Source organism: Embiotoca jacksoni, unplaced genomic scaffold (assembly GCF_022577435.1).
Source record: "Embiotoca jacksoni isolate LCO1_2020_lvr unplaced genomic scaffold, fEmbJac1.0.p SCAF_1, whole genome shotgun sequence".
Lineage (NCBI taxonomy): Eukaryota > Metazoa > Chordata > Actinopteri > Embiotocidae > Embiotoca > Embiotoca jacksoni.
The window spans coordinates 9,198,679-9,224,462 of NW_027185229.1; the positions used below are offsets into that span (position 1 = coordinate 9,198,679).

The 25,784-nt window shown below is 44.6% G+C and overlaps 2 protein-coding genes across 4 annotated transcripts; one reads left to right on the top strand and one right to left on the bottom strand.

Annotated features, from left to right (window-relative positions):
- Positions 1-91: 91 nt before the first annotated feature.
- On the top strand, positions 92-7,337 carry tada3l (transcriptional adaptor 3 (NGG1 homolog, yeast)-like). 3 transcript variants are annotated; one of them, XR_011178383.1, is made up of 10 exons: positions 92-304; positions 596-843; positions 986-1,233; positions 1,409-1,514; positions 1,649-1,784; positions 1,902-2,005; positions 2,153-2,259; positions 2,348-2,539; positions 2,644-5,361; positions 5,463-7,337. XR_011178383.1 is itself a non-coding variant. In XM_069152383.1 (9 exons), exons 2-9 carry the CDS (start codon positions 634-636, stop codon positions 2,837-2,839), a joined length of 1,299 nt encoding a protein of 432 aa, XP_069008484.1. In that variant the 5' UTR covers positions 92-304; positions 596-633; the 3' UTR covers positions 2,840-7,337. The 3 variants fall into 3 exon arrangements, 2 of the variants coding, with proteins under 2 accessions (XP_069008484.1, XP_069008615.1); XM_069152383.1 differs by having other exon boundaries at positions 2,644-7,337; XM_069152514.1 differs by having other exon boundaries at positions 95-304; positions 2,647-7,337.
- An 8,214-nt stretch (positions 7,338-15,551) lies between these two features.
- LOC138200126 (RNA-binding protein 38-like) lies at positions 15,552-25,287 on the bottom strand. Its single transcript, XM_069152636.1, has 4 exons — positions 24,876-25,287; positions 22,553-22,676; positions 22,056-22,110; positions 15,552-17,316 (listed from the first exon to the last, which is right to left on the bottom strand). Exons 1-4 carry the CDS (start codon positions 25,086-25,088, stop codon positions 16,977-16,979), a joined length of 732 nt encoding a protein of 243 aa, XP_069008737.1. The 5' UTR covers positions 25,089-25,287; the 3' UTR covers positions 15,552-16,976.
- Between the last annotated feature and the right edge of the window lie 497 nt (positions 25,288-25,784).

Consider the following 25,784-nt stretch of genomic DNA (forward strand, 5'->3'; position numbering starts at 1 on the left):
CATAGATGGTCTTCTGGATGCTAGGTTCAGTGGCACAGTATTTGTTTTAACGCAGCTTGACACAAAATGGTTTCTTCCGATTATACCATTGTAGCGTGAGGGCCATGTATTTACAATTTGTCACGGTTGTTTTTCTAGCTACTACGATTTAAAATGCTACATTAATTTTCGGGACGCTGTCTCATTCTCCATGGATTTAAAATCATTATTTCTTTGTAAAATATTTTCTAATTTCATTTGAATCTGTTTCACACACCCCTCTTACCACAATGTTTTTTCCCATCATGGATTCCATTCACTGACGGTAAATATCGTTGCTTCGGACTGTAAATATGTAAATGTGGGCTTTCTGTTGGTACCATTCAGCTGCTGTAGTTTTCAAACAATCGTGTGCAAAACGTATGTGTACAAACAAGCGACCTTTATCAGATTTGAAGAGTTCTCGGGGTCAGTTTGGGCCGAGCTGGCTGGTGCTCTATGAAGCAGCCCGTCCTGTACGTGTTTCGGGGGAATGCGTGTCCGCAGTCTGTGGTTCAAGTACGTGTGTGTGTGTGTGTGTGATGACAATTTATCATGAACCGCCCTCTCGTTTTAGTTTAATCAAACACTGCCGAGTCGCTGCTACAAAGCACCATGAGTGAGCTGAAGGACTGCCCCCCGCTGAAATACTACGACTTCAAGCCCGTCGAGCATGTGAAGGTGTGTCCCCGCTACACTGCCGTGCTGGGCCGCTCAGAGGATGATGGCATTGGCATCGAGGAACTGGATACCCTGCAGCTGGAGCTGGAGACACTGCTGTCCTCAGCCAGCCGCCGTCTCCGAGCCCTGGAGGAGCAGAGACAGGTAGGACAGAGTGGGAAACCCTTTTTCCATTTAGCTTGGTTATGTGGAACCAGGTTTCCATCCCAGTTCAATGATACGTAACTGTGAATGCTAAAGTTAGAGACCTTGTACATTGTCTCCTTTCTTCTGCACTGCATCCCAGATCCTCACAGACTGGCAAGACAAGAAGGGCGATAAGCGCTTTCTGAAACTAGGAAAAGACCCAGACCCCGCTGCCTCCTCTCGACACAAACCGAAGAAGCAGAAACTGGATGGTAAAGGAGGCCACGGGCCGGGCCCAGGTCCCGGCAGACCCAAATCCAAAAACCTGCAGCCAAAAGTTCAAGAGTACGAATTTACGGACGACCCACAAGACATTCCCCGCACTCCGAAAAATGATGCTCCCAACAGGTGAGCAACAGCAGCTCTACAGATCGTTAGCCGTCAGTTCAGTTTAATCAACTGATGCCTTATTCAACTATTAGTGAGGTTGTTCTCAGACGTGTCAGAAGAACAATAAGGCAAAATAAATCTTGTTTTCTTCTGGTACTTATATTACTGTATTGCAAATGTTTTTGTTTTTCAGATTCTGGGCGTCAGTCGAGCCATATTGTGCCGATATTACGAATGAGGAGATACGGTTGTTAGAAGAGGTTTTGAAGGCTCCAGAGGATGAAGCTGAATATTTCAAAGTATGACACAATAAGCCATGAACCCGTTGCTCTATTACGAAGAGCTTCATCAGCGGAAACTGCAAAATGTCGATGCCGTTGAGTGAAATGTGTCATTCTAAACAAATGCTTGGTGCTGATTGTGTTCACTGAAGATTCCAGCATTGGGGAAACACTACTCTCAGCGGTGGGCTCAAGAGGATCTGCTGGAGGAGCAGAGGGAAGGTGCCCGAGCCAACGACAAGAAGAAGAGCCTCATGGGAGGACCGCTGTCTGAGCTGGATGCAAAAGGTGAAGGAAGACTGCAGCACATGAACTGATTTGCTTTTGGTCTCGTTGTGCCAGACTGTAGCTGCTGCACCAGTGTGTATCCACCTTCATACTCATCTTCGTGTTTAACTGCTGCAGACGTGGACTCGCTGCTGAAGAAGTCGGAATCCCAACATGAATCTCCAGAAGACGGCTGCCCCTTTGGTCCTCTCACGCAGCGTCTGCTGCAGGCCCTTGTAGAGGTCAGACTAGTTTTTTTTTTTTTTTTGATGATTCAGCTTTTACTCTTGATAAACTGAGATACAGCATCTGAAATATTGACGTACGTATTTTAAAATGTTGCAAAATTAGACCCTGATTTTAAGATGATTTTGCCTGTTTTCGTCCAGGAGAACATTATATCCCCCATGGAGGATTCTCCTATACCAGATATTTCAGGGAAGGATGCTAACGATGGCGCTGGGACTTCTCCTCGGAGCCAAGGAAAAGCTTTTAGGTGCAGTATTTAAAACATCAAATCAATGTTTTGCATCCGTTAAGCCTCCACATATCTCATATCAACTGTCTTCCTTTCCCCTCTCCAGTGTTCCTCACACCCGTTCCTTGGAGGCGCGTATCAAAGAGGAGCTGGTAGCCCAGGGGCTGCTGGATTCTGAGGAGCGACCCGGACCAGGAGGAGACTCTGAGGACGAGATCCTTGCAGAGCTACAGAAGAGACAAGCAGAACTCAAAGCCCTGACCGCTCACAACAGAGCCCGAAAGCAGGAGCTGCTCCGGTGAGGACAGAAGCTGAACAGTGGTTCCATTTACCACCTAAACCTAACGACCTTTTAGAAATTGTGAATAAGCTGACTTGAAATGTGATTTTCTGTCGTCTAAGCAGGTTGGCGAAAGAAGAAATGCGCAAGCAGGAATTGAGACAGCGAGTCAGAGTGTCTGACAACGAAGTGATGGAGGGATTTCGGCGAATCATGGCAGCCAGGCAGAAGAAACGTACTCCAACAAAGAAGGAGAAAGACCAGGCCTGGAAAGCACTGAAGGAGAGGGAAAGCATCCTCAAGTTACTGGATGGATAAATGAAGCAACACTTGGTGTGGCTGCAACAGCTGTGAGTGAAGAGCTGCCTCCATAAAGAAGTGAGCTGGTGTCCTGCAGGTCTGCATGATTTGAGTAGGGATGTCTCTGTAGTAGTTTTTTTGTGTTGTGTACAGCAGGAAGCTCATTCCATCGCCAACATTGAGTATGCAGCAGAGCAATTTTACATCTTTTGTTGGATTTTTGTCATCAGTTGAATTGTTTTTGTTGCTTTTTATTTTGTTAACCAATGTAATGTTATGAAAACAATAAATAACTCTTTGAATAAATCTGAAGTTTAACTATAAATTGGACAAATCAGAGGAGATGTGCCTGGAAAAACATAAACAGACTGTCGCTTCTTTTTCAAAAAATAATTAAACATCATCAGATCTGTTGATGTTTCTTCTTTTGCTCTTTTTATGTCTTTGCTGTCCATTTTCATGCCTGCTTTAGTGACATTTTTTCATTCATCAGCAGAGATGCATCCATTCGCGAATGCTTTCCAGTTGAGCATGAAACAATGAGACTAACTTTAGTCATTGTACTGACTAATGTTTCACTGAAAGTGTCAGCTTCTCATTAAACAATATAACTCAAAGGCATTACAGGACGCATTATGTTTGAAGAGATGGAGAGGCCCATCCACTCACACAATTGCAGGTACAGTATCTATGTATATACCTACATGACACCAGGAACACTGAAAATGAAATTATTTTCAGTGTGAAAAATATCTTCATGCTTTATTTGTCTGTAAACATACAAACAATAAAATAAAATAAAAAGGGTGACAAATATAGTTTTGCAGTAATATTCTAACACTCCTTAACATATTTACCAACATATACGGTGACACCTGTGAAAAAAACGTTAATGAGCTACAAATTAACATTAAGACCATTTTTCCTCTAAAATGTGACAAAGTTGGCCAAAAGCTTGAAGTGACTTATGTTAAACAAGCTCCACTTTTCATTTCATGGCAGTCAAATAATGTGTATTACTATAACATTGTTGTAGCAGTGAGCATCAGAAGAGCTGAGAGTTCAGACATAATAATGTCACCTATTTTTTTGTTGGTGTGGGTGACATGTTGGCCAGCAATTTCTACTTTTGTGCAAAGATCTCTTACAGCAGCAGTATTTTCCTTTATTTTTCTTCATTATGAGGCCACATTGACAATTTCAGTATCCTTTGTTTCCTGGAAAAACAGAAAATATTTCAAAGCTCTCCTTTGCACAGAGGCACCAGTAGATGGCAGTCATTGCCTCTGACATAGCTGAGGGACTGTGGTTGACTATGCCCTAGCAAAACATGTATAGTTTTCACTTGAAGGTATTCCCACTGGTCTTGATCCCACGATAAAGCAGGAGACTGTGTCCCACAGTGAGCAGCTGTGTGTGAGGCTCGCTCACTTCATCCTACAGAGTGGCAGAGCAGCACAGTCATCCAGAGGGATCTGACAAGGGTAAGCAATCACAAACGCTGATTTCCGACCAAGCTATCACATTGTCCCAGCAGCAACTCTCGCGCTGCTGTTGCCCTGAGTGGATTTGGTATGTAAACTTAACAGGCACTGAAAAGAAAAATGTCCTCCATGTCGTCACTGATGCTTAAATTTTATTATCCCTCTCTGGCTGAGAGTAGTTCCAAAATGCTTCTCCTTGTTTTGTTTTTTTTTCCATCATGTGTTTCTTTCTGTCCCCTAAAAAAAAAAATCCTAAAAGAAGTATAATTCATGTAACTTTCCAACTCAAAAGACGTGAACAAAAATACGCCCTCGCATGATTTGCTTCCTGATGAAACTGCAGTAACTTTGTCAGTCGAGTCACTATCATTTCAGTAACATTTAGATTTTATTGTTACAAAGTAATGCTCTGACACTACAGCATTAATGTCACTAAAATCTTCACCATCCTTTCTAAAGTTGATGTCAGATCTTCCAACATTTCTGACACTACAGATTTCAGGCCTTGGTACCACATAGTCAGCCTGCTTGTTTATAGTTTAAACAGGAAAGAGGCGACAGACTGCAGGTCTGTCAGAGGGAATTCAGATTTTTTTTGTGTTACCTTTAGATTCAAGCATGTTTGCATTTCTTTTTCTCAATTTCACGATTCAGCAGCCTATGAGACAGAAAAGTGTCTCTATAAACCCCTTCCTCTCCTTATTTGCATGTTTAGTACGTGCTGTAATGGCACAGCCTTCGGTGGAAAAAAAAAGATCCATAATAGCACAGCTACTGTCTTTTCAGAAAAACGGTACACGCATGGAAAAGTAAAAGCTTAAGTTCAGTGTCCCTGAGCCCCATCATCATGTAAAACCTCCTGTATTTTGGCCGGTGTCCTTTACACAAATTCATACTGCCATCCGCCTGTGTGTATGAAAGCTTTTAATGCCATGCAGACCTATTGAGTCCTCCTCACAGGTGAATGAGAGGCTGAATAAGCTGCTGTGGCGGCCCCTCGAGGCTGGGCGTATCACAAGGCTTTTGTTGCATTTGGAGACCGACACTGAAGGGCAGGTGGGCTTTGTGTTGATAAACTGCTCATACATGCTCAATGATGCTCGTCCACTGTTTACACATACCATATTGAACTCTTTTTTTTCTTTTCTTTTTTTTAGGCCTTGCCAGACTCCTTTTTGACGACCAGGTGGTGTGTCCCTGAGGTTCCTGGGATCTGCGAGGCTCTTAACTTCAGCCTCAGCTCCACTCGGTCACGTAACGCTCTCCTCTCCCCATGTGAAATTCAGCTACGTGGTGAGCTTCTTCACTCCTCTCTGTCAGGGCCTGTAAAGCTTTATGGCTGTTTGAAGAAGACAGCTCTCCATTGGAGGGTCTGGGTTTATAACCTGATCTTAAGTATTCCAGCACGAGATTGCTTCACGTCAGACAGATAGAGAGTAATCGCAGTGCTGTCATGTGGGCAGAATGTGTCTTGTGTGTTATGTGTTTACATGTGATCACGTACACACTTATCTATGCTACCATCACCCCCAATCAGTGGGGAGCTTTTCTGTCCATTGGCTCTTTGTTTTGCCACTGATTACAAACTATGTTTCTTTCTCTGGGGCTCTCCTACTCCACCTCCGTCCCTGCGTTCCTGAGCTGGAACTGAGCATGGACAGAGAGAGGCTGACACATACACACATACACATACACACACACACACACACGCACACGCACACACACACACACACACACACACACACAAGCACACAGCAACAGGGAGAGATACACGGGGGTAAAGAGCTTTAACATAAATCTGTTGATCCTTTGTCCTAATGCTATGTCAGCTTTCATGCTGAATTGAAATGGTGTGTGTGACAGAGATACAGACAGAGGTTGAGACAGCTGCTGAGGCTGGCTAGTCCACTGACAAGAGCCTCTGTCCGGCCAGGCCACGCCTCGGTCCTTCTCCCGCACAGAGAAGTATTGTCTTCAGCGCTGCTTCCACTATTCTGATGTCATGGCTTGTCCTTCCCCAGAGGGCTGCTGTTGCTGCTGTAGTAAAACTGGACAGACCTTCGAGCCCAAAAGTCAGACGCACAAACAACCGCAGGGATGTATGATACACAAAATAAAATTGCTCTCCCCTTTTTGACCGCCTCCTTTAACTTGGTCTGGTTTGAATTTGATTTGGTTCCCATTTGCATGGCAGTTGATGCTTTTCTTGTGTGACCCCTGAATCTGTCAGCTCATATGCAAAACAACCCCTCATGCCTTGTTCAGCCCCACCTGTATAGGCTTTGCTCAGTGATGAGGTAAAGATAAAGATTCTTGGGCCCCTTTTCCAAACAGTTGTCATGCCTCCAGGCTATTTTATGGAAGATAAGCATGATCAACTAGGGACAAGCTGTTTACTTGCATTATTAGAGGAAACAATCCAGGTCATAAAAGACTTTTCTATAAGTTGTGGGGATGTTGTCTATTATTTAGGGGCACAAGAATTTTCATCACTGAAGTTTGGGGACTTAAGATGGGCGCAAGTTTTCATTATAGCCCTTGCACCAAATATCAACTAAAAAACAAATAAATATGGGCTCAATTCTCAGCCCAAGTTTGCATGGGGTTTTATGAGTCTTTTATTTGTTAGGGATCAAGCCAAGTTCAAAACCACTACCAATTTTAAGCTATATGAGCCAAACTAGCAATGGCACCTGGTCCATAAGTCCATTGAAATATCTCGAAAACCATTTGAAGGATTGTTATGAATAATTGTTACTCGTGACTTCTCATCAGTGTTTGTTTTTAGGGACATGTTTCAACCACTATTGGATGGCTGGATTTTGCCATGAAATGTGACCCAGATAGAGATGGTGCTCAGTGGATGAATGACTTTGGTGATTCCCTAACTTCTGATCTTGTGCCACCAGCAGGTCAAAGTTTTCACTTGTTCTACAAAAATATCTCAGCGTCTGTACATCGTATGGGGTCGTATAAATGAGAGGTTATTACCAAACTGTCATTTCTTCAATAAATTGTTATTTACTACTAAAGATTTCTTCTTTATTGAAATACAGAAAGTCAATTCTGAGCACATGTTTTCCTAAAGTTTTATGAGCCTTCTCTTCGTAAGGGCTGAAGTCATGCCAGGTCCATGACCAGCACCCGTCTGAAGCTAAATTGCACCAAAGCTTTTAGTCACCTCTGCCTCAGTAGCAAAGGTTCCTGAGTGCTGGCACAGTGCCAGTTGGGTTTGACTATACTTTGTTAGAATCACCCGGCAATAAGGAAGATAAGGGAGGAAGAGATAGGTGGATAAGAACGCACCTTGTTCAAGAGCTCTGTTTGTCATTGGCAGTAAATTTGGACAGCAGCGGTCAAGGCTCTTGAGAAATATGCTATGCACTGGAGATGAGGCCTGTTAGCACGGGTATGTAGAGGGGGACCTATAAGTGTACAATGCATGGATATGTATGCACATATTTACACACAGATTTAACGCAGCAGCGTTTGCCAGCTTATGTTGCGGGCAAACCGGAGCAGGAGGGACTGAAAGAGACCCATCCGGTGGTTGTGGGATTCAGTGAACTGCCAGTCTCCTCCTTGCGGAGCCAAATGAAAAACATTCCCCTTTCCTGAGACTTCCTACACTCTGGAGGATTGTGGAGCAGAGAGAGGACATCACCGGCAGTGTCGCTAATAGCTGTTGAGGAGCGAGGGAGACACATTGAAAAAGGTTTCTCTCACCACCCACGGCTTCTTTGTCATGCTCCCTCCATCCTCTCCCCATCTCTCTTTCGTTTCCTCTGCTCTGTTATTATCAGCCAGATCATTATCAGGCTCACTCTCCCCTCGCTGCGATGGAGAGGAGGGCCGGCCTCCCACATGACTTTGGTGAGAGATTTCTAACAGCAGCAGCAGCACAGGAGGAGGGAAAGGGGGGGGGGGGGGGACTGAAGACAAGAGGCCCAATAAAGACTATCTAAATATAGAGGCAGCAGGGCCTTTTTTCCCTTGTCCTTATAAAGAACTGCTGGTAAATCCGGGCGGACTATCCTCCTCGCTGTACTGAGCCCTGATCACTCCCTCCAGCATTGGGAACATAACTATTGGTGCATGGAAACACACGCTCATGCACACAATCACACAGGCCTAGGCTGTTTTATGAGAGAGAGAGAGAAAGGGGGCTTAGTGAGGTTTTTTTTCTTTACACTAGAGGGCAAATCATGTTTGGTGGAACAGACTAAAATAGGAGCGGTTTTGAGGAAACCACCAAAAAGAAATGATGGGAGAAATGAGTGACTGGGGGAAGTTCCTGGCCCAAGAGTTCACGTGCAGAAGATTATGAAAGTAGATACAGAAGAACCTCTGGCCAAAAATATCTCAGGAGGATGGATTATGTATTTAAATTTATATCAGCAAAATCTCCATCCCCTGTCCAAATGATGCCCCTATTTGGTTCTCACTCATAGTCGCAATGTTTTCTAAACTAGGTCCTAAGCTCTAGTTTGGGAGAACTGGTTTCTTGCCGAGCCTCATTTGGGTCGATTGATACCACACTCATGTCGGACCCTCACAACATAAAGACTGGAAACAGGAGGAAACAGCGAGTCCGGGTCTGACCGAGGGGAACAAAACCCATCACCATCACATGAAGCTCACTCTTTAACAAGTTTGTTTGTATCTGTGCAAAAATATTGATGTAAAATGGCCATGTAATGCATATGAGAGTTGTCTTGATCTTCTTATCTAAATGTAATGCTCAAAAGGTCTGACTACCCTTTCATTATATGTTGTTGACCACTTAGTTTCTCTAATAACTCCCTCCCTAATCCATCCTTCATTTGCATCTGAATAACATGCTCTTTGTCCAGAGTTGAAGCATCCCACTATAAACAATCAGGCTGCAGTCTGCAAACATAAAAGTAACCTCTTGACCCAGGATGTTTTCCTCCTGATAAATTAACAAATTCAACAGCTGTGTCATCGGTGTAAGCGTCTAATGTGATTTCCTTCCATATGCTGCCCACTGTTGTTGTCTGTCTGGAGTGCAGTTACCAGTAACGGCCTGTCCTGTGTGTGACATCAGCAGCTGCTTTTATACTTTATACCTTCGCATAAATAAATACCTGAGTAATACACAGGTCATGGGCTGTTTGAAACTGTCAGACATGTTTCTACAGGACACACAGAAACAGATCAATTATGGTTCACCTTTTGACACGTAGGCACAGATAAACGGTTCTCTGTGTGAAGCAAAGAGGAGGTCATTTTAACAGCTGTCTTCGTATGCCAACAGTGACAGCAAAGGGTCAGATGTCAGACCGGGGAAAAAAAGCTTTACTGTGTGTTTTAAAAACCTCTTTTACACCTGTTGCTTTATTCTGCTCCCTGTGGTGTATGGCTACACACCAAGACACTTGTGGACACACATACAGGCACCCACACAAATTGGTATTGTTGTGGCTGTCTGAGCTGAGATTGTACACCAAAGGCAAGCATGGAAAAATATCACACTCATCCAGACTCGCACACTGAATATCAGAACTTGTTACATAAGAGCTTCTCTTCCACACTCCGCAGCAGTCTGACACAGTCAATGTCAAAGTCTTTATTAGAGGCAAAATGGGTATAATTTATTCATGGCCACTGTGCTATGTGTAAAGCTGAAATGGATCAATCTGTGTGTGTGTGTGTGTGTGTGTGTGTGTGTGTGTGTGTGTGTGTGTGTGTGTGTGTGTGTGTGTGTGTGTGTGTGCGTGCGCGTGCGTGTGTGTCACTATGTCAGTTTGTGGTCATGAAAGCCCCCATGAGAGAGGAAGCTCAGCTGTCAGTAGTTGTCAGGCACTGGGCCTTCCTTTCTCTCTCTCCCTCTCTTTAGTTGCTGCTCCTGCTGCAGTTAACCTCAACCCGCTTCTCTTTCCCATCCTCCCTTCCTCCTCTTTCTGCCCTCCAACAGCGGCCCGCTGGGTTTGAGGTCGAGATGGAGGTACTGCTCGTTAGTACAGGCATGTTGGCCAGAGATAAGGAAACATGGCACAGAACCAACAACCTGCCTGACCACCGCTTCTGGGCTGAACATATTGAACACACACATACAGCAAACAAGTGTCAAATATGTTGGCTAAAGGTCAGAGGATTTACTGTCTGGTGTAATGTCTAGAGTTGATTATGGCAATGCTTTTTATAATCTGGGCTTTGACCCGGCTTCACTCTTGGATTTAGCACTTCTCGCCTCCTCACCTCCTCTCTCGTGTTCCTGCCCTCTACCCCACTGCTCTGTCTCACCCCATGCAGGGTGTTACCCATGCTACATTAGCTGCTCACATGCAGAATGACAGAACAACTAGCCTCTCACTGCAAATCTCGCTCCACGTTTGATGGTGGGTGGAAACATTTCCCTGTGTGCATGCCAACGCTGCCAGACTAGTGTGGCATGGTGTGAGATGGACATGGGGGGATGATGTGAGGAAGTGTCTATGGCGCCTCAGCTCCACTTGCTGCTGTGAGCGGTGGGGGTGGGACAGACGTTGTTGTGGAGGTGAGCATGGGGGTGTCTGAGTTTGGGATTACAGCGTAGCTCTGATGGACATGCCCTGGCTCTGCTGGAGTAAGACACTCCGATCAGATCACATTACAGGGATGGGGGCTTGGATTATTGAAGAGAAGATGGATCAAAGACAACAACTACAATTCTTACAGGAGACACACAGAAGCCCAGGTTTCTGGGATGAACTTAATCACTTCACTTCAGTCAAGGTCCCATCTCTTCCTGCTATCGTTGTGTCTATGTTTTTCTGTCCTTCAAACAATTAAACCCTCTTCCTTCCCATTTACCTCACCGTAAGTATCAGTCCTTTATAAAAGCTATCTCCTCTGGCTCATCTCAGAATCACCAGCCTGAGTGCCAGAAGGAGCTGGAGGTGTGAGAGTGGCACGTCTAACAGCCACTGATGGGACACAGGCCCGCTGTCGGATAAGCACTTCTTTCTGCCAGAGCCCTGAAAACTCACACTGATCCACATAGATCATCATACCTCAGCCCTGGTTGTGCATATTCCAAATCACTTTCCAGTAACTTCACTGACTTACCACGGTTAGCATGCTCCGCACACTTTACACCGTCCAGGTAACATCAGTTACGGCCAGTAAAGTAAAGTATTTCCAAGTTAATGTGAGTAAACGTTGGGGTTCGGTTACATTTTGTTTTAGGATTTAGGTTTAATCTGTAACTGTGTCCACATGGCTTCGCTTTAAATTGTTGGGACATGATTCTTTTAATCATTGGGGCAAATGGACATGTTTATGTAGAAGACAATGAGCAAAAGCACAAAAAAGATGACATGAAACATTGGTATTCAACGTAACCTTGAAACAATGTTGTTGTTTTTTCTAATAAGAGAGCGAGAGTTAGAGGCGATTTACTTTAAACTTCTTGTTACACCCAGGGCCAAATATTCAAAGCACTGCAACATAAAACAGAACAAAATAAAAGTTTGAGAAGATGTGAGAACCTCCAACATACACACCTTGACTAACTTCACCTATTAAACATAATTTAGATCATGAACATACATGTTAACGGGGACAAATACACAGTTTTGGCACTATTCTACGAGGATCTCCTCAGTCTTTATGGGTTCTAGAGGGGTGCCAGAATTGGACAAATCAGAACCTTCATCTTTGGAAAATTCTTCACGCTGCAGCAGCAAAAAACCTTTTTTTTCCCAACACTTGCAAAAACATTGAGTGCATCTCAGAACAACTCAACGTTTTTGGAAGTTCGACAGCACATTTCCAAAAACGTTGAGTTGTTCTGAGATTGCAGAAATCGAGCGGACAGAAAGAATGGGGAGAGAGGGAGAAAGCAAAAGGACGAAGCAGCTGGAGAAGAAGGGGAAAGGTTTAAAGAGGGGACGGGACGGGTACATCTATTGGTTTAAGGCTCTCCTATGTGCCCAGTCTTACTGGCCTCACCTGCTGAATTCTTCTGTTCTCCTCTGAATGATCAGCTCGTTAGGGGTTACTGGTAACTTTTCAATGAGTTAAACTGCTTTCAGTCTTTATCTCCTCATTTCTCTTCCTACTTTGTTCAGGATTGTGACACCTGTGTAAGATGCAAGTTGCCACTTAGTGGTTTTATTTCCTCCTTCATTCCTCCTCCCTCATCTGCAGTAGTTTGGGTAGTTAAAGGTAAACAATACAGTGGTATTCTGTGTGATGTGGTGGCATCGCAGGCTTCAAACACTTTAAATTACAGCAGAGATTTGCACAGCTGTATTGTCACACCTTCAACTCAAGGCAATTTGATTGCTCTGTAGGTGCTTAAAAAAATCCACTCTGCTCTGACTATCTCCAGACCCCTACATGTTATCTCAATGAGTTGTTGGTGTTGGAAAAGGCCACAGGAGAGAGCATGTGATGGCTTTCTGGGGTCTGGTAATTTCTTATGAGGGGCCGGGTAAATATAGTCTGAAGCTGAAGCCTATCTGACGCCACAGCACCAACACTCTCCAGGCCCAGACAGGCCCACCGGGAGCTGGACTCTGATGTGCCTCACAGACACAGGAGGCCCTATAGACAGAGCCAGTCAGGTGTAAGATGTTAGGATGGAGGCTCAAGGGAAATTTAATGAGGGAAGATTTGCGTGAAATGATATTAATGCATGGTCAAAGCTCATTACAAAATAACAAGCTCATACAATGTACATTTACGTCTATAAAGCATTAACTGCAAATTACTCTTATAACTATTTATTACTGAAGGTTGATGCAACTTTTTGATAGATGGCCCCACTCCACTTTAATATAAGAATTCATGCTGTTACAACTGTTTACTGGTCCAAGGCTTGTAGTTATTTTTTAATTAAGCCTAAAAATAATAATCAATGTTGTTCCATATATAGCCTATCAGGTAGTATATAGTATTCTATATATCTATCTATCTATCCATCTATCCATCTATCTATCTATCTATCTATCTATCTATCTATCTATCTATCTATCTATCTATCTATCTATCTATCTATCTATCTATCTATCTATCTATCTAATAAATACAAATAATAAAAATAGGTATTTAAAAGTGTGATGGGAAATATGCGATAAGGACAGGGGCACTATATCAAATTATACATTACCTAAAATTAGGGCACAAATATGCCTTATTTTTGTTCTAAGTTTAGGAAATCTTCTGTTTCTCCTCATAAACTTGATGTAACTTAAATAGCCCACGTGTTTTTTTACATGACATTACCAGATCATGAAAACGAGGTGTCTGTGCCAGGTTGTGATTAAAGTTGAGCTGAGGCCTGATAAGGTGGGACGGTCTTAATGACACTTCTGAGGAATCACTTGACGTCAGAGTTGCACGACAGAGCGAAGAGTGTGCCCAGAGTGAGATTTGACTGAACCTACTTTGCATGTGCATGTGAAAGAGAGATGGGGGGAGAGCCCAAGAGAGGCCTTATGGTGACTCAGCATAACGAAGTCTGCTGGGCCTGTATGACCTCGTTCATCAAGCTGACACCCGGCTCCGTTTCTGCTGTGTGATTCACAGGGGGAGTGCAAGGAGGAGAGAAAGATAGTGAGGATGAGAAAAAGGCGAGGAAGGAGGGGGAAAAAGAGGCATGTGAGGAGGAACAGGACTACGAGCACTGAAGCCGGGGGTTGAGGGGATGGGGGGGGCAACAAAAAGCACAAATGACATGCAGAAAAGTTGAGTAAACAATTGTGTGAGAGATCACAAACAGAGACCAGGGAGGTGAGATAGTGAAAGATAAACAGTGACAGAGAAGAGGTGGACCAGAGCTGCCTCACGACAGTAACAACCAGCAAAGACAGCAACAGCAGACACATCCATTCTGCTGAGTGTTTTAAAATTCTGCGGCATGATTCAGCCAGAAGAACTGCAACTTGTCGCCTGTGTTGGCATCTTCTACTGCATGTCCTGACATTCTGCCTTTGCCTTTGCCTAAAAGTGACATAATCCCTCTAAACACAAACACACTCTGTTATCACTGACAAACAAAAAGCTCATCTATCGCACACCTTCACCAAATCTGTTCAATACACATCAATGTCTGTCCTCTCAGCACACTCACTCACACTGACCTCTGTGGCTCCCATGGCAGCTTCCAAAACAAAGAAACCTAAAAATTATATTGTGATTATTGTGATATAATTTAAGATTTGGGCGCAGCAATATGTCCAAATACCTGCAAAATAATATAATTCCCATCAGCCACCTGTTCTTTGTGATAGTAAGTGTTAACATGCAAAACTGAAATGGTGAACATAGTTGAAATTATACCTGCTAACATCTGATGATAGCATTGTCATGTCAAGATTGCATTTATGTACAGCCTCATTGCCATGGATGTAGACTCTCAGTCTTATTTTAATCTCTCTCTTGCATACCCCCATCTTAAAAGGAGTTAACATCAGACTAAAACTTTTTTTAATTTTTTTATTCTTGGGATCATGTGTAAAAGGAAACTGAATGAGGGATCACAACACAAACAGCCACATGAAAGTAAACCCACTGGGTAAAAGGGAAGCGTGTCCATGTAATTAAGAGTAAACAGGGTCTGAATGGGTTTTAATTGAAACAAAAACATCACAAAAACAGCTATTGAACTTGAGCCTTATTGTAAATCATTACCGAGTGGATAAATTACACTTTGGGTGAGGACAATAAGATAATGGATGTGTTTTTGTTTTTAACAACCTTGCCTGTGTTTTGTTCTCTGGAATTTAGAAGTGTCACATCGCAAGAAGCTGATGTAAGCACAAACATGGAAATACGCTGCAGGGAAGAGAGCTTGTTTAGCAGGATTAAAAAAAACAACAAAAAAACAACTTATTTCCAGCTTTGCAGCTCTCTCTTTTTTTCTTTTTTTTTTTTTTTACGAAAAACTCTTAGCAAGGGAACGAAAGCAAGTGTGGTGGCCAAGGGAACACCCAGCACCCCTGGCAGTGGTGGTGTTGTGGCTTGATAAAAGTGTGGGCCTCCTGCCTGCCACCTCCTCCTCTCCCCCTTTGCAGGATCTGACAGCGCACACAGCCTTGATAACAAGCACACACACACACACACACACACACACACACACATATAACTGAACCTCCCCACCTCACAGCAAGATCTGCATTTCAGCTTGGTTGTGACTCCAATGACACTGCAAATAACATGTTGTAAACACAAATAACTCAAGCTGCGTCATGTTGAACTGCCTCTTCACCAAAGAAAGAAAGAAGTCAGGAGGCATCTTCAAGTACAAATTCTTTATTTTAATTTTTTTTGGTATGGCTTCTTTGAAGGGACTGCAAAAGACATTCTTATTGAAGAAAAAAAAAAAAAAAAAAAAAAAAAATCAAAAAAAAAAAATCGAGAGAATTTCAAATGAAACCAGTCAGGGATCTACAAGCGAGCACGCTGGCAAATCCACTGACATGGTGACATAAAATAGACATGACACCTGTGGATCTGCAGCTATATCTCGGCAAGTTATATGACATCAGTGCCACAACTAGACATAGTAACATTAAAAAAGCTACTTTAACTTAGTACCTCTTATAAATACCTACATATAAATATTGTAAATTTACTTGATGAATGAAAACATTTAAAAATGCTGTACATGAATGTCCTTTTGAGAGCAACAGTTCACGACAATCTCAGTGACAAAAAAACAAAACACTGGTGTTTGAGCTCAGTGTCAGCTACCTTTCAACATTGATATACAAAGCTCCAGGTCCCCATATGCCCACATACTGCTTGTGATTATCTACATCCATCTGAAATTCTCTTGACCCCAAAAAGTCAGATTAATGTGACTGTTGAAAACAGTCAGATCAGTTACAAGGGGCTTTCTGCACTTGGGGGAGAGCACATACATCAGGAGATTGAAAAAGGATTTTATTTTATTTTTTTTTTTTTTATTATTAAGGCCTCTTGAATTAAAATTACAATAAAAAAAAAGTGTGTAGTCCTGACATCATCTCAAAACAATGGAACTCCCACAGTCTTGTACAAAAACATTCTATTTTGTCCTTGAGGGGAAATCTCTTGTCCTCGTGTGAGGAGCCCAACGCTGGAGGTTTGTTCTTGGGGCAGTGATCAGCCTTACTAAGGCTGGCTGTTTGCCTCCTCAATCACCACCATGTCTCCTCCCTGCACCCTCATCTATGACTCTCCCCCAGACTCCTAAAGCAGCGGTGCCCATCATACCCACTCCAGAAACCCTGGAGGAATGCAGTGTTACATGTCCCAGACAGCTCTTCACACATCAATATGTACCACGGACATATAGAACTTCCACTGATTAACATTGATAATAATGGCATACAAACAAACATTGACAAAGACATTAATACAATAATAAAAATAATAATAAAAAAGGAAGTGTCAGCTTCTGGAAGCCCTTGGAAGCGACCACATACTTTATGCTGTTTAGCTTCTCAACCTGAACCCCAACAGTCCTCCCGCCCCTTTTACCCTTTAACCAATGAGCAAACAGCTCATCCTGATCGTATAGTGCAATAGTCCCACCCTTTTTCCTGAAATCCGCTGCCAACAGCAACAGGGTCACCCTGTAGGGCGTTTCACTATTCTCCATCCAAAGGTCTGCAACGACAAACCGCCAACCTCCTCCTCCACCTGTACTGCTCCCTCTTTTCCACTCCGCCCTCAGCTCACTGCATACGGTCCGGCTGGATGTGCTGCTGTGGGGCGTAGTGCAGGAAGGCTGGAGCTGGGCCGGCTGCAGAAGGGAGCGTGGGGTGTACGGTGGCTGGAGCTGTGGCGGCGGCCGGGCCGGCGGTGGCTGTGGGGCTGGTGGCGTAGCTGTAGCTCAGAAAGCCGGCTGGGGAGGCGGCGTACGGGTACTGCTGCTCAAAGGCGGCCTGGGCGTACTGGCTGTAGGCTGTGCTGTAGTCCAGGTAGGGGCTGGTGCTGACTGAAGAGGAGACCTGAGTGGGCAGCACCAGGCTGGGCTGCACATATGCTTGTGGGTAGACGTATGGCTGGGCCAACCTGCACACAGAAACAAAGACCGAATGAGGGGTGGGTTAGACATAAGGGATGCAGCATCAGAGTGGAGAAACCCCACCGTCTGGCTTGTTTCCATTTCTCCCGGTGGGTGATTATGTTGGGAATATAAACTCTCTGTAGGTGTTCGGAACTTAAAGTGTTCTCACATGGATATCCACTGTTATTATATGTATATTAAGACTGAACAGACGAAAGGCAGAGGAGGTTAGGAGGCGAAGGTGACTCATCCCTCTGTCTGTGTCAGTTAGTAAAACCTACCAAACCTGTTAGGTAGGGCCTCCTGAGGGGAGCAGTGGAGGGGGTGAATGACAGAGTCAGCCGTTACTGGCAGGTTTTCAAGCTCAGGCATCAGCGTAGTGTTTTAACAGCTGCTGCTCTTCACTCACTGAACACACACACACACACACACACACACACACACACACACACACACACACAGGCGTGCACACACAGGCGCAGACACACAAAAAAAAAAGGGAAGTGCATGAAGGGTGTACAGAAGTTGCAGTCTCCTACTTCTCACTTAGTTTATAAATCTCACACAGACTGTCACAGGTGATGACGCTGGCTAGGGCAGATAATGGTGGTAGGGGAGCTCATCAGGGTTGGGTCCGAGCCTCTGCCAGGCCTCATGGGCTGCCTCTCAGTTGAAGCTGATTAGAGCTGTGGGGTTTGGGGACTCTACTGTCTTTGCTTTGCCACACAGAGGACAGGGAAGGGGAGTGGGTTTTAGATGAGCCTATTTTTACTCTTTATTTGAAGAATATTTCCAGAGTGGTTGTATAAAGGGAGGGATGGTGGGAGTAGCAGGCAGAAGACCCCCCTGTTTCATATAAATGGTGATATAACCGACTGTTTTGGGAGCCTTAACAACGCTTGTGGGGGGAAACAGCCATGGACACACACACACACACACACACACACACACACACACTTTAGGACAAAGGGAGGATAGTAACAACAAACTTCACTTTGACTTACGCTCTTCAGCTGCATCTCCATGATAAAAAATCTTCCTCTCATGGACTGTTCTTTAATTTCAGTCTTAGTTCTTTTCTACAGACCATTTGAAGAAGATCAGTAATAAAAGGCAGCCAAGAAGTCACAGCAAAAGATGGAGGCATGCATGAATAGGGATGTCATCACTCACACATATATATATATATATATATACACACACACACACACACACACACCAACCAATTACTTCTGCCCCCTTCTATCCACCCACCACACACCAGTTATCACTGCAAACCCCAAACCATGCCATAATAGGGAAAGAGTCACACCGCAATCAGCATTAACCTCTTCACTTCATATCACACAAGATAAAAAAAAAAAAAAAAAAAGGCACTCCAGTCCATCACAGCACACTGCACTGCACTCTCAAGCCATCACTGGCACCTTGGAGAGAGGCTGGCTGAAGGAGGGAGGGAGGGAGGGAGGGAGGGAGGTAGGAGGGGGGTGGGCAGATATTTTCTGTCATACCCCTCCTCTGGACTGTACTGTGGGCATCTTCTGATCCTCTGCTGGTGCACTGGTCAGCTGGCAGCAGAGAGCAACCATGGCATGAGGGTGGATAGGAGGAGGATTATTATCATTAATAACATGAAGGTCCGAATGTATCATCAAGTCATTACATGGAAGAGTACATGAAGCATGATGAGAAAAGAGAAATGTCAGGCAAGTATAACCTGAAATTCAAAATCTTTGAAATCAGGAAAAAAAGTCAAGCCTGTGATATGATACGATTTTAAACAGCTGCGTTTCAAACAACAGTTACAGAAGCTAAATGAGACATCTGGCAAGCGAAAGGGAAGTAAACTCATCGCGTCAGTTCCCTGAACACAAAACTAGACAACACTGACTTGCAACTAGTAAGCATAAGCAAATGAAGGCAACCCCCACCCACGAGCCCAATCTACACTTTGCCCCTGCAGTGCCATTGAGCTACTTACAAAGAGGCATTCACTCTCACACACAGCTTTCAAAGATGACCATACATTAATGCTGTGGGGCATATGTGCTTTCACTCGCCTCGTGTATAATGAGTCTGCCTTCTCCGTGGCCTTGGCAGCGTGTCGCTATAGGCAAGTGACCTTGTGTAGGTAAAGTGGAAAAGAGAGGAGAGACAAAGCACTCCCCGTGTTATATCTCTGGTGTGTGCACAGGGATGAAGATGCCAGCTGCAAGTTTAGCTTTTATGTGAAGAGGAAAAAGGAATGGGGGACTAAGGCAAGTTTGGGACAGAAGAGAGTCCCCTGGGCCACAGAGATGCCAAGTGGATTGGAGGGGGGGCAATAGCAGGGGGAATGTGGATGACGGCCGGAAGATCATAGGTCAGCTGGTTTTGTGCTGACGGCCAGTCGGGTGTGTGTTTGACACAGTGCCACTCTGCTAACGGCAGGCTGAGACACGAGCGAGGACAAGCGCACCAGAAAACATTTGATGCCTGTCAACATTTTCAAACAGCGGCTAGAATAGTCATCAGTAATGAAGGCCACATCATGAGCTAATGTGAAAAGCCTGGGCGAGATCACACCGAGCAGCTAAATATTTCTACACGATAACACAAAATGACCTTCAGTGAGTGACTCACAATGACTCAAAGTGTGAAAACAGCCAGGACTGGCTGGGCAGGGGAATTAAACAAGACCTTACAATACTTGTAAGAAGACTTGATATTCCTTCTTTACCTCTTTGTTTAAAAAGAACTCATTCTTCTTTGAAAGCCGGAGGGAAAAAAATAAAATAAAAAAGGTGTTTTGTTTGACACCTGTAGGAGGTGAGTTTCCTTGGGAACACACTGCCTCATTAAGCATTAAGTCTCAAACAGCCCCCTTCCCCCTCACTCTTCTCTTTAAGCCACACCTCCTTCCCAGCCTCACAGAGGTGTCTGTTTTTAGTGTCTCCAGCTGACACACTGGTAGTGGCAGAATTGTAATAGGAGAAATTTAAGTAATAAATTTAAAAAAAAAAACAGACAGAGTGGAGGAGGTGATGCATGAGAAGAGATGAATCTGCAAGCCCACTGACAACTCCTCCCCTCCCCATCAAAACAATGTTCCTGGCCTCGGTGACCCCCTCTGGCCCTCCACAGCATCTGCTGACCACAGCTACACACACACACACACACACACACACACACACACACACACACACACACACACTGTTAAAAATGCTACCTCAGACCATGTCCTTCTCATGCCATATGTTGTCAAGGGGTTTTGTGTGCGTGTGTGGAGGGGGAGGGGGAGGAGGGAGTGGGGGCTGAAAGAAAAGCCACTTGTATGCTCTGCATCTTAGCGAGGCCTGCGTCTGTCACCCGCCGTACAGGGGCAACTCGGAGACAGGAGGACAGGTGCTCTGTGTGCCTGCCTACGTCTCTGGGGTGGTGGTGGTCATGGGAGATTAAGAGGGTGTAAAAGGCTGTAATATGAACCAGCACCTGTCAGGCATGGCCTCAGAGGCTCAGCACTGTGCGCCACATTTCAAACCCTCTAGGTTTTCGTGGCTTCCATGCTCACTGTGGTAGCTTGGATGGGTGTATGGACATGGGGACTTTCCTGTGGCCTCCTGAGGTCTTGGATCATGATGGGACATGTCTCTGGGAGACGCCTATATTTAAAATGTAGATGCAGTGAGATCTGACAGAAGGTCGATTAACGCTCCTTGTCAGTTCGAGAGCGTGCCCTATTTTGGGGTTCATTAAACTCCAAAAACCACCAAATATTTAATATCTTGTCATCGTCCCTGGGGACTGTCCTGGGATTCCCACAGAGCTCACAAGCTTGGAAATCATGTACTGTATTATCTGCAAGCTATATGTTTGTCTTCCTGTGGTGTTTTATTGAAGAGATGGGCCACACCATCTGAAAAAGGTGAATATGCCCAACACAACAGAAGAAGCCAAGGCCAATTTCATATAAAAATTCAGTTCACACCAATATAAACCAGAAAAAAGTGAAAATTTGTTTGTGTAAGAAGCCAACTCTAGCAAAAGCTTTGCATTTTTGGTGGATTCATGACTGAATCCATCACTCGCTCCTTTGAGAGAGGCGTTATAAAACTTAACTAAACGTCAAAGTTGTTAATGATTGATTTTCTGTTTATTGATTAGTCGATTATGTTACAGTAGCTTAGCAATAGTAAAGACATTAAAGAAATGCACATGTTCATCAGTTTGTTGTTGTTTATCTAGAAGAACAGGACTTTTGTTATTTTATCCTTCCAGGCAGATTTAAGGGTTTGTGTGGAAAGTTATGAATGGTGCTGAGCTGTAGCTTGAAGCGTGATGTCTGGGAGCTGCAGGGGGGGAGGAGAGTCATTATTACACTGAAATGCACATTAGCTGCTCAGCAGACTATGGCTCCTGGACGCCATGCAGGCTGTTTTTACAACAGAGCCACTTCTAGAAAGCCTTCTCAGTAACGGAGCCCACTCGGGCAGGTACAAAAGACAAGAGGCTCCCGACCGAAAGTCAACAAGCGAGTCACACATTCACCTCTGGAACGCACTTCTATTACCACAGATATGTGAACAATCTCCCAGCCCTGCAAAACTCGAATATGCTAATAGACTACTTGTGGAGTTTGCATGTGGACACAGAAACTGACATGTACTTTCCAGAGGCCCTGTTTGTCAAGGAAAGAGCAGCCTAGCGGCATGGCACAGAGCAGAATACAAGAGAACACAACAAGCGCCCACTCCCGCTCACTTACCCATACTGCCTCTGGATGAGCGCTGGGTGAATGGGCTGCACTCCGATGGATATGCCTGGAAGAGAGGAGGCTGGCTGTCAGACACACACATCTGCATTTACAGAGGAGGACCAGAGAACAATACACAGAGGGCATGGAGAGACAGAGGCATAGTCTGTTTCTAGCCTAGCAAGGACTGTTTCAAATGTGCAGTAGGCAACAGTAAAAACATGTATGCAACTGGGACACTGGACGTTAGTTGGAGTCAAAATAAAATCTGCATGAACTGTCCTAATGGACACAGCGGCAAGCAAAGACCACGTCACACACAGTGTTCAGTGATGACCTCGTCCTGTCACACATTGAGTAGTTTGTTGGGTGTTTGAACCCCGTTATACCTGCTCACATGCCTACTTTTAGCCGTTTTAATCTGTGGTTTTATGTTATGGGTATTCTTAACTTGTGTTCTATATCTTATGTTCCAATCACAATAAACCTTGAAATAAATCCTATCTCACCCGTCTGTATGCTGCGAGGCTTGGCCCCCAGGTAAGCCAGGTTGACATTTGCCTTCCTGCCATCGATGATGGGGTTTGGATCCTTGCAGGCTCTCTCTGCTGCTCCTCGGTCTGTCATTGTTACCTGGTGACACGGTCAGACTCGTCAACAAACAAGGAAATTATTGCCTTGTGTTCCAAACAGACAGCATTGTGGCATTGGTGTGTTACATGGACAAGGCATTGCAAAACACACAAAAAAAAACAACAACACTCAAATCACACAAAAAACAAACAGGCGCTTGGTCTGTTAGTCTCATCATGAAAGTCCCCCTACAGGCTTTTTTCTGCTATGAATCTTTTTCTCTGAAGAGGAAACTACAAACAAAGCACAATGATAAGCTTTGAAAACGGCCCACAGCAGCAGTAGCCAGCCACTCGACTGCCACTCAGCCATGGGCAGAGCTGCTGAAATATGGATCTGGGAAGAGCAACAAGGAGCTTATCCAATTAGGGACAAAATAAGGAGATTGGTATTAGTCAACCCCTCCTCTCTCCCTCCTGGCATTAGACGAGCCCTTCTGTTTTGATTGCCATGTTCTGCCAACTCACAGTCACCTCTGTGCAAGGACCGGGTAGTGAATGTAGGCCACGGATCACATTGTTTTAAGAGGACATTTTTAAAAGCAGTATTCCTCTACATAGTGGAAGGATCCGGAACAAAGCCCACTCCAGGGCCACTGTTGTGAACACACAGGAAGGAACAAGGCTGTGTTTACACTGAAGAGCCTTACTGTGTGTGTGTGTGTGTGTGTGTGTGTGTGTGTAGCGGGGTGGGGGGGGGGGGGGGTGGGGGGTTCTACTAATCCACCTCTGAAGTGTGTTTAGAAAAAAGGTGTGCTAAACTTTGGCCACCCTCCCTCCCCTCGTGCCAACAGCTACCTCTCCAACTGGAACGCTCAGAAAACAGAAGTAGCAGGTTGCCATGTTCCACGCACAAAAATGAGCAGCGTATAAAAGTGCTGATCACTTCACTATCACGGGTATGTGTGCAATCGTCCCGGGAATCACCCACACTGCCGTGAGCCTGTTTAACCTGTAACACCAGACTCCAGATGCAGCCGTTCGATACCAGCTAGACTCACTGGACAGCTCCCCCCCCCCAACAGTTCCATGTGTAAACACAGAGAGCAATTGTCTTACAATTCTGCCTTTCGAGGTAAACACGCACACATAACAGTTTTCCATTCCTTCTTTGGCCTGATAGTACGTTAGTGCTGATGTGTCTGTCCAAGGTTCTGGTAAATATTTGCATTTCTTGTGCTGCTTCTGCTCTTTGTGTCAAAGAGAGTGGCTGTCTTCATCGGCCAGGAACAGTATAAGTCACCGATTAATATAGATTTAATTTGGGCTCTTGGATATTTATCATTAATCCAAATTAAAGGAATAAAGTATCAGTAAACCGCACTGTTTACATGAGCTGAGATCAGAAAGGCAGATTACACACAATAAACAACCTGGAGTATGTTCTTTTGAAGTTTACAACATGAAGGTTTGGCCTGTCCGCAGACTCAAAAAGATGCGATCAAAATAATATTTAGCATAAATTTGTGGAACAGGATAGAGACAATTTGTTCATGTTGGAATTTCTAATCATCAGCCAAGACCTGATGTAAATCATGTGCTAAGGCTGACTGCTCCGGTCCTTGACAATGGAGAGTAGGGTGGGCAAGGTCAACCTCCCCACGGCTCCAGAAGAACCATATAAAGCAAGTAAGAAGTGCAGACGGTCTCGCACACACACACACACACACACACACACACACACACACACACACACACACACACACACACACACACACACACAGAGACATTAGCTGGGGCTGCTCAGGGGTGAGTGAGGGGGGACTTCATTGGGTGGGTATGGGGGGTTGGGGGGGGGGGGACATCAGACATATGTTGAAATATAATCTCCTTAGTTACCCATCAACTTGTGTGATCCCTCCTCCTCCTCATTAAGCTAAAATAACAGCCAACCAGGCAGAAAAAAACAGAGATGCTGTGCAATTATGCGTTTAAGCCTCAGTGGGAGATTACCATTGACATTCATCTGAGTAACTACACGCAGTAGATAAAACTAGCACGTATATTTTAGTCTATAAACTCACATATGAAGCGAAGGGGGCATATAAAAGGTCATTGTCGTGCAGAAACAAGCACTTAAAGCGTGTTTTTAAAAGACATTCGCCTGGATCCAAGTTGTGATGAGTAGTTACAGCAGATAGATAAAGGGAAGTGTGGTTCGATGATATGAAATGTTGTACTGGATATTATGCGTACTTACAAAGCCGTATCCTCTGGATTTACCGGTCTGTCTGTCCGTTATCACCACGGCTTCGTCAATGTCCCCAAAGGCTTCGAAGTATTTTCTCAGCGAGGCATCGTTTGTGTGGTACGGCAGCCCGCCGACAAAGATTTTGGTAAAAGTCGTGTCTTTCTGCAGCGATGTGTGATGCATGACTTCCAGACCTCCGTTCATGAACTGATGCAGAAGCATTGGCCAGCCGGAGAGAAGACCGAGGCACACGGAAGAACTAACCAAGCGCCTAACAGTGTCCCAGCATCAGTCAAACTAAACTCAGTCTCTCACAGTACTTTGCTGTTAGTTTCCCTCTCTTGTTGCACAAAAGTTATGGCAACCTGATGACACCTTCGAGTCGAGCTGAGTGAACTCCTCCGTCGGCGTATAAACCGGTTGCTTCTTTACCGTTGTGAGAAAATGTGCCGGGAGAATTTATAGAGCAGAGCATACGCCCCGCCCCCGAATAACTGTCGACCAATCAGCTTTAGACTCTCGGTGCTGAATTGCACAGCCGCTCCTCCCATTTTCCCGCCCTCTCGCGGCGCCGTGCTGCACCTGCTTTTGTCTTTTACAACACAAAGAAAAAGCCGCACTGTACGGCAAAAAGCGGGGCTCTGCCACATGGTGCATTGTACTACTGTAACGAGGAAGTAATTGTCTCGGCTTCTGACCTAAGTCACCTTTATTAAACGTAATAAGCAGCAATCTGAGCTTGCCTATTGTACTGTCCCTTGACTTTAAACCGTCACATGGCAGATATAGCCTGACGGTCATGCTAAGTTTCTAACCTTCACGTTAAACAATTCCTGTCTTTTTAGACACAAACAGATAAACACTGGCCTGCAGCACTGAGACACTGCTAGTAGGGATTTTATATTATTATTAACATTG

Coding starts and splice junctions, on each gene's coding strand:
- tada3l (XM_069152383.1), top strand. CDS start 634: ATGAGTGAGCTGAAGGACTGCCCCCCGCTGAAATACTACGACTTCAAG. Junction 844..985: donor CCCTGGAGGAGCAGAGACAG/GTAGGACAGAGT, acceptor ACTGCATCCCAG/ATCCTCACAGACTGGCAAGA. Junction 1,234..1,408: donor AAAAATGATGCTCCCAACAG/GTGAGCAACAGC, acceptor TTTGTTTTTCAG/ATTCTGGGCGTCAGTCGAGC.
- LOC138200126 (XM_069152636.1), bottom strand. CDS start 25,088: ATGCTTCTGCATCAGTTCATGAACGGAGGTCTGGAAGTCATGCATCAC. Junction 22,677..24,875: donor AATCCAGAGGATACGGCTTT/GTAAGTACGCAT, acceptor CCGTGTCACCAG/GTAACAATGACAGACCGAGG. Junction 22,111..22,552: donor GCCTCGCAGCATACAGACGG/GTGAGATAGGAT, acceptor CCTCTCTTCCAG/GCATATCCATCGGAGTGCAG.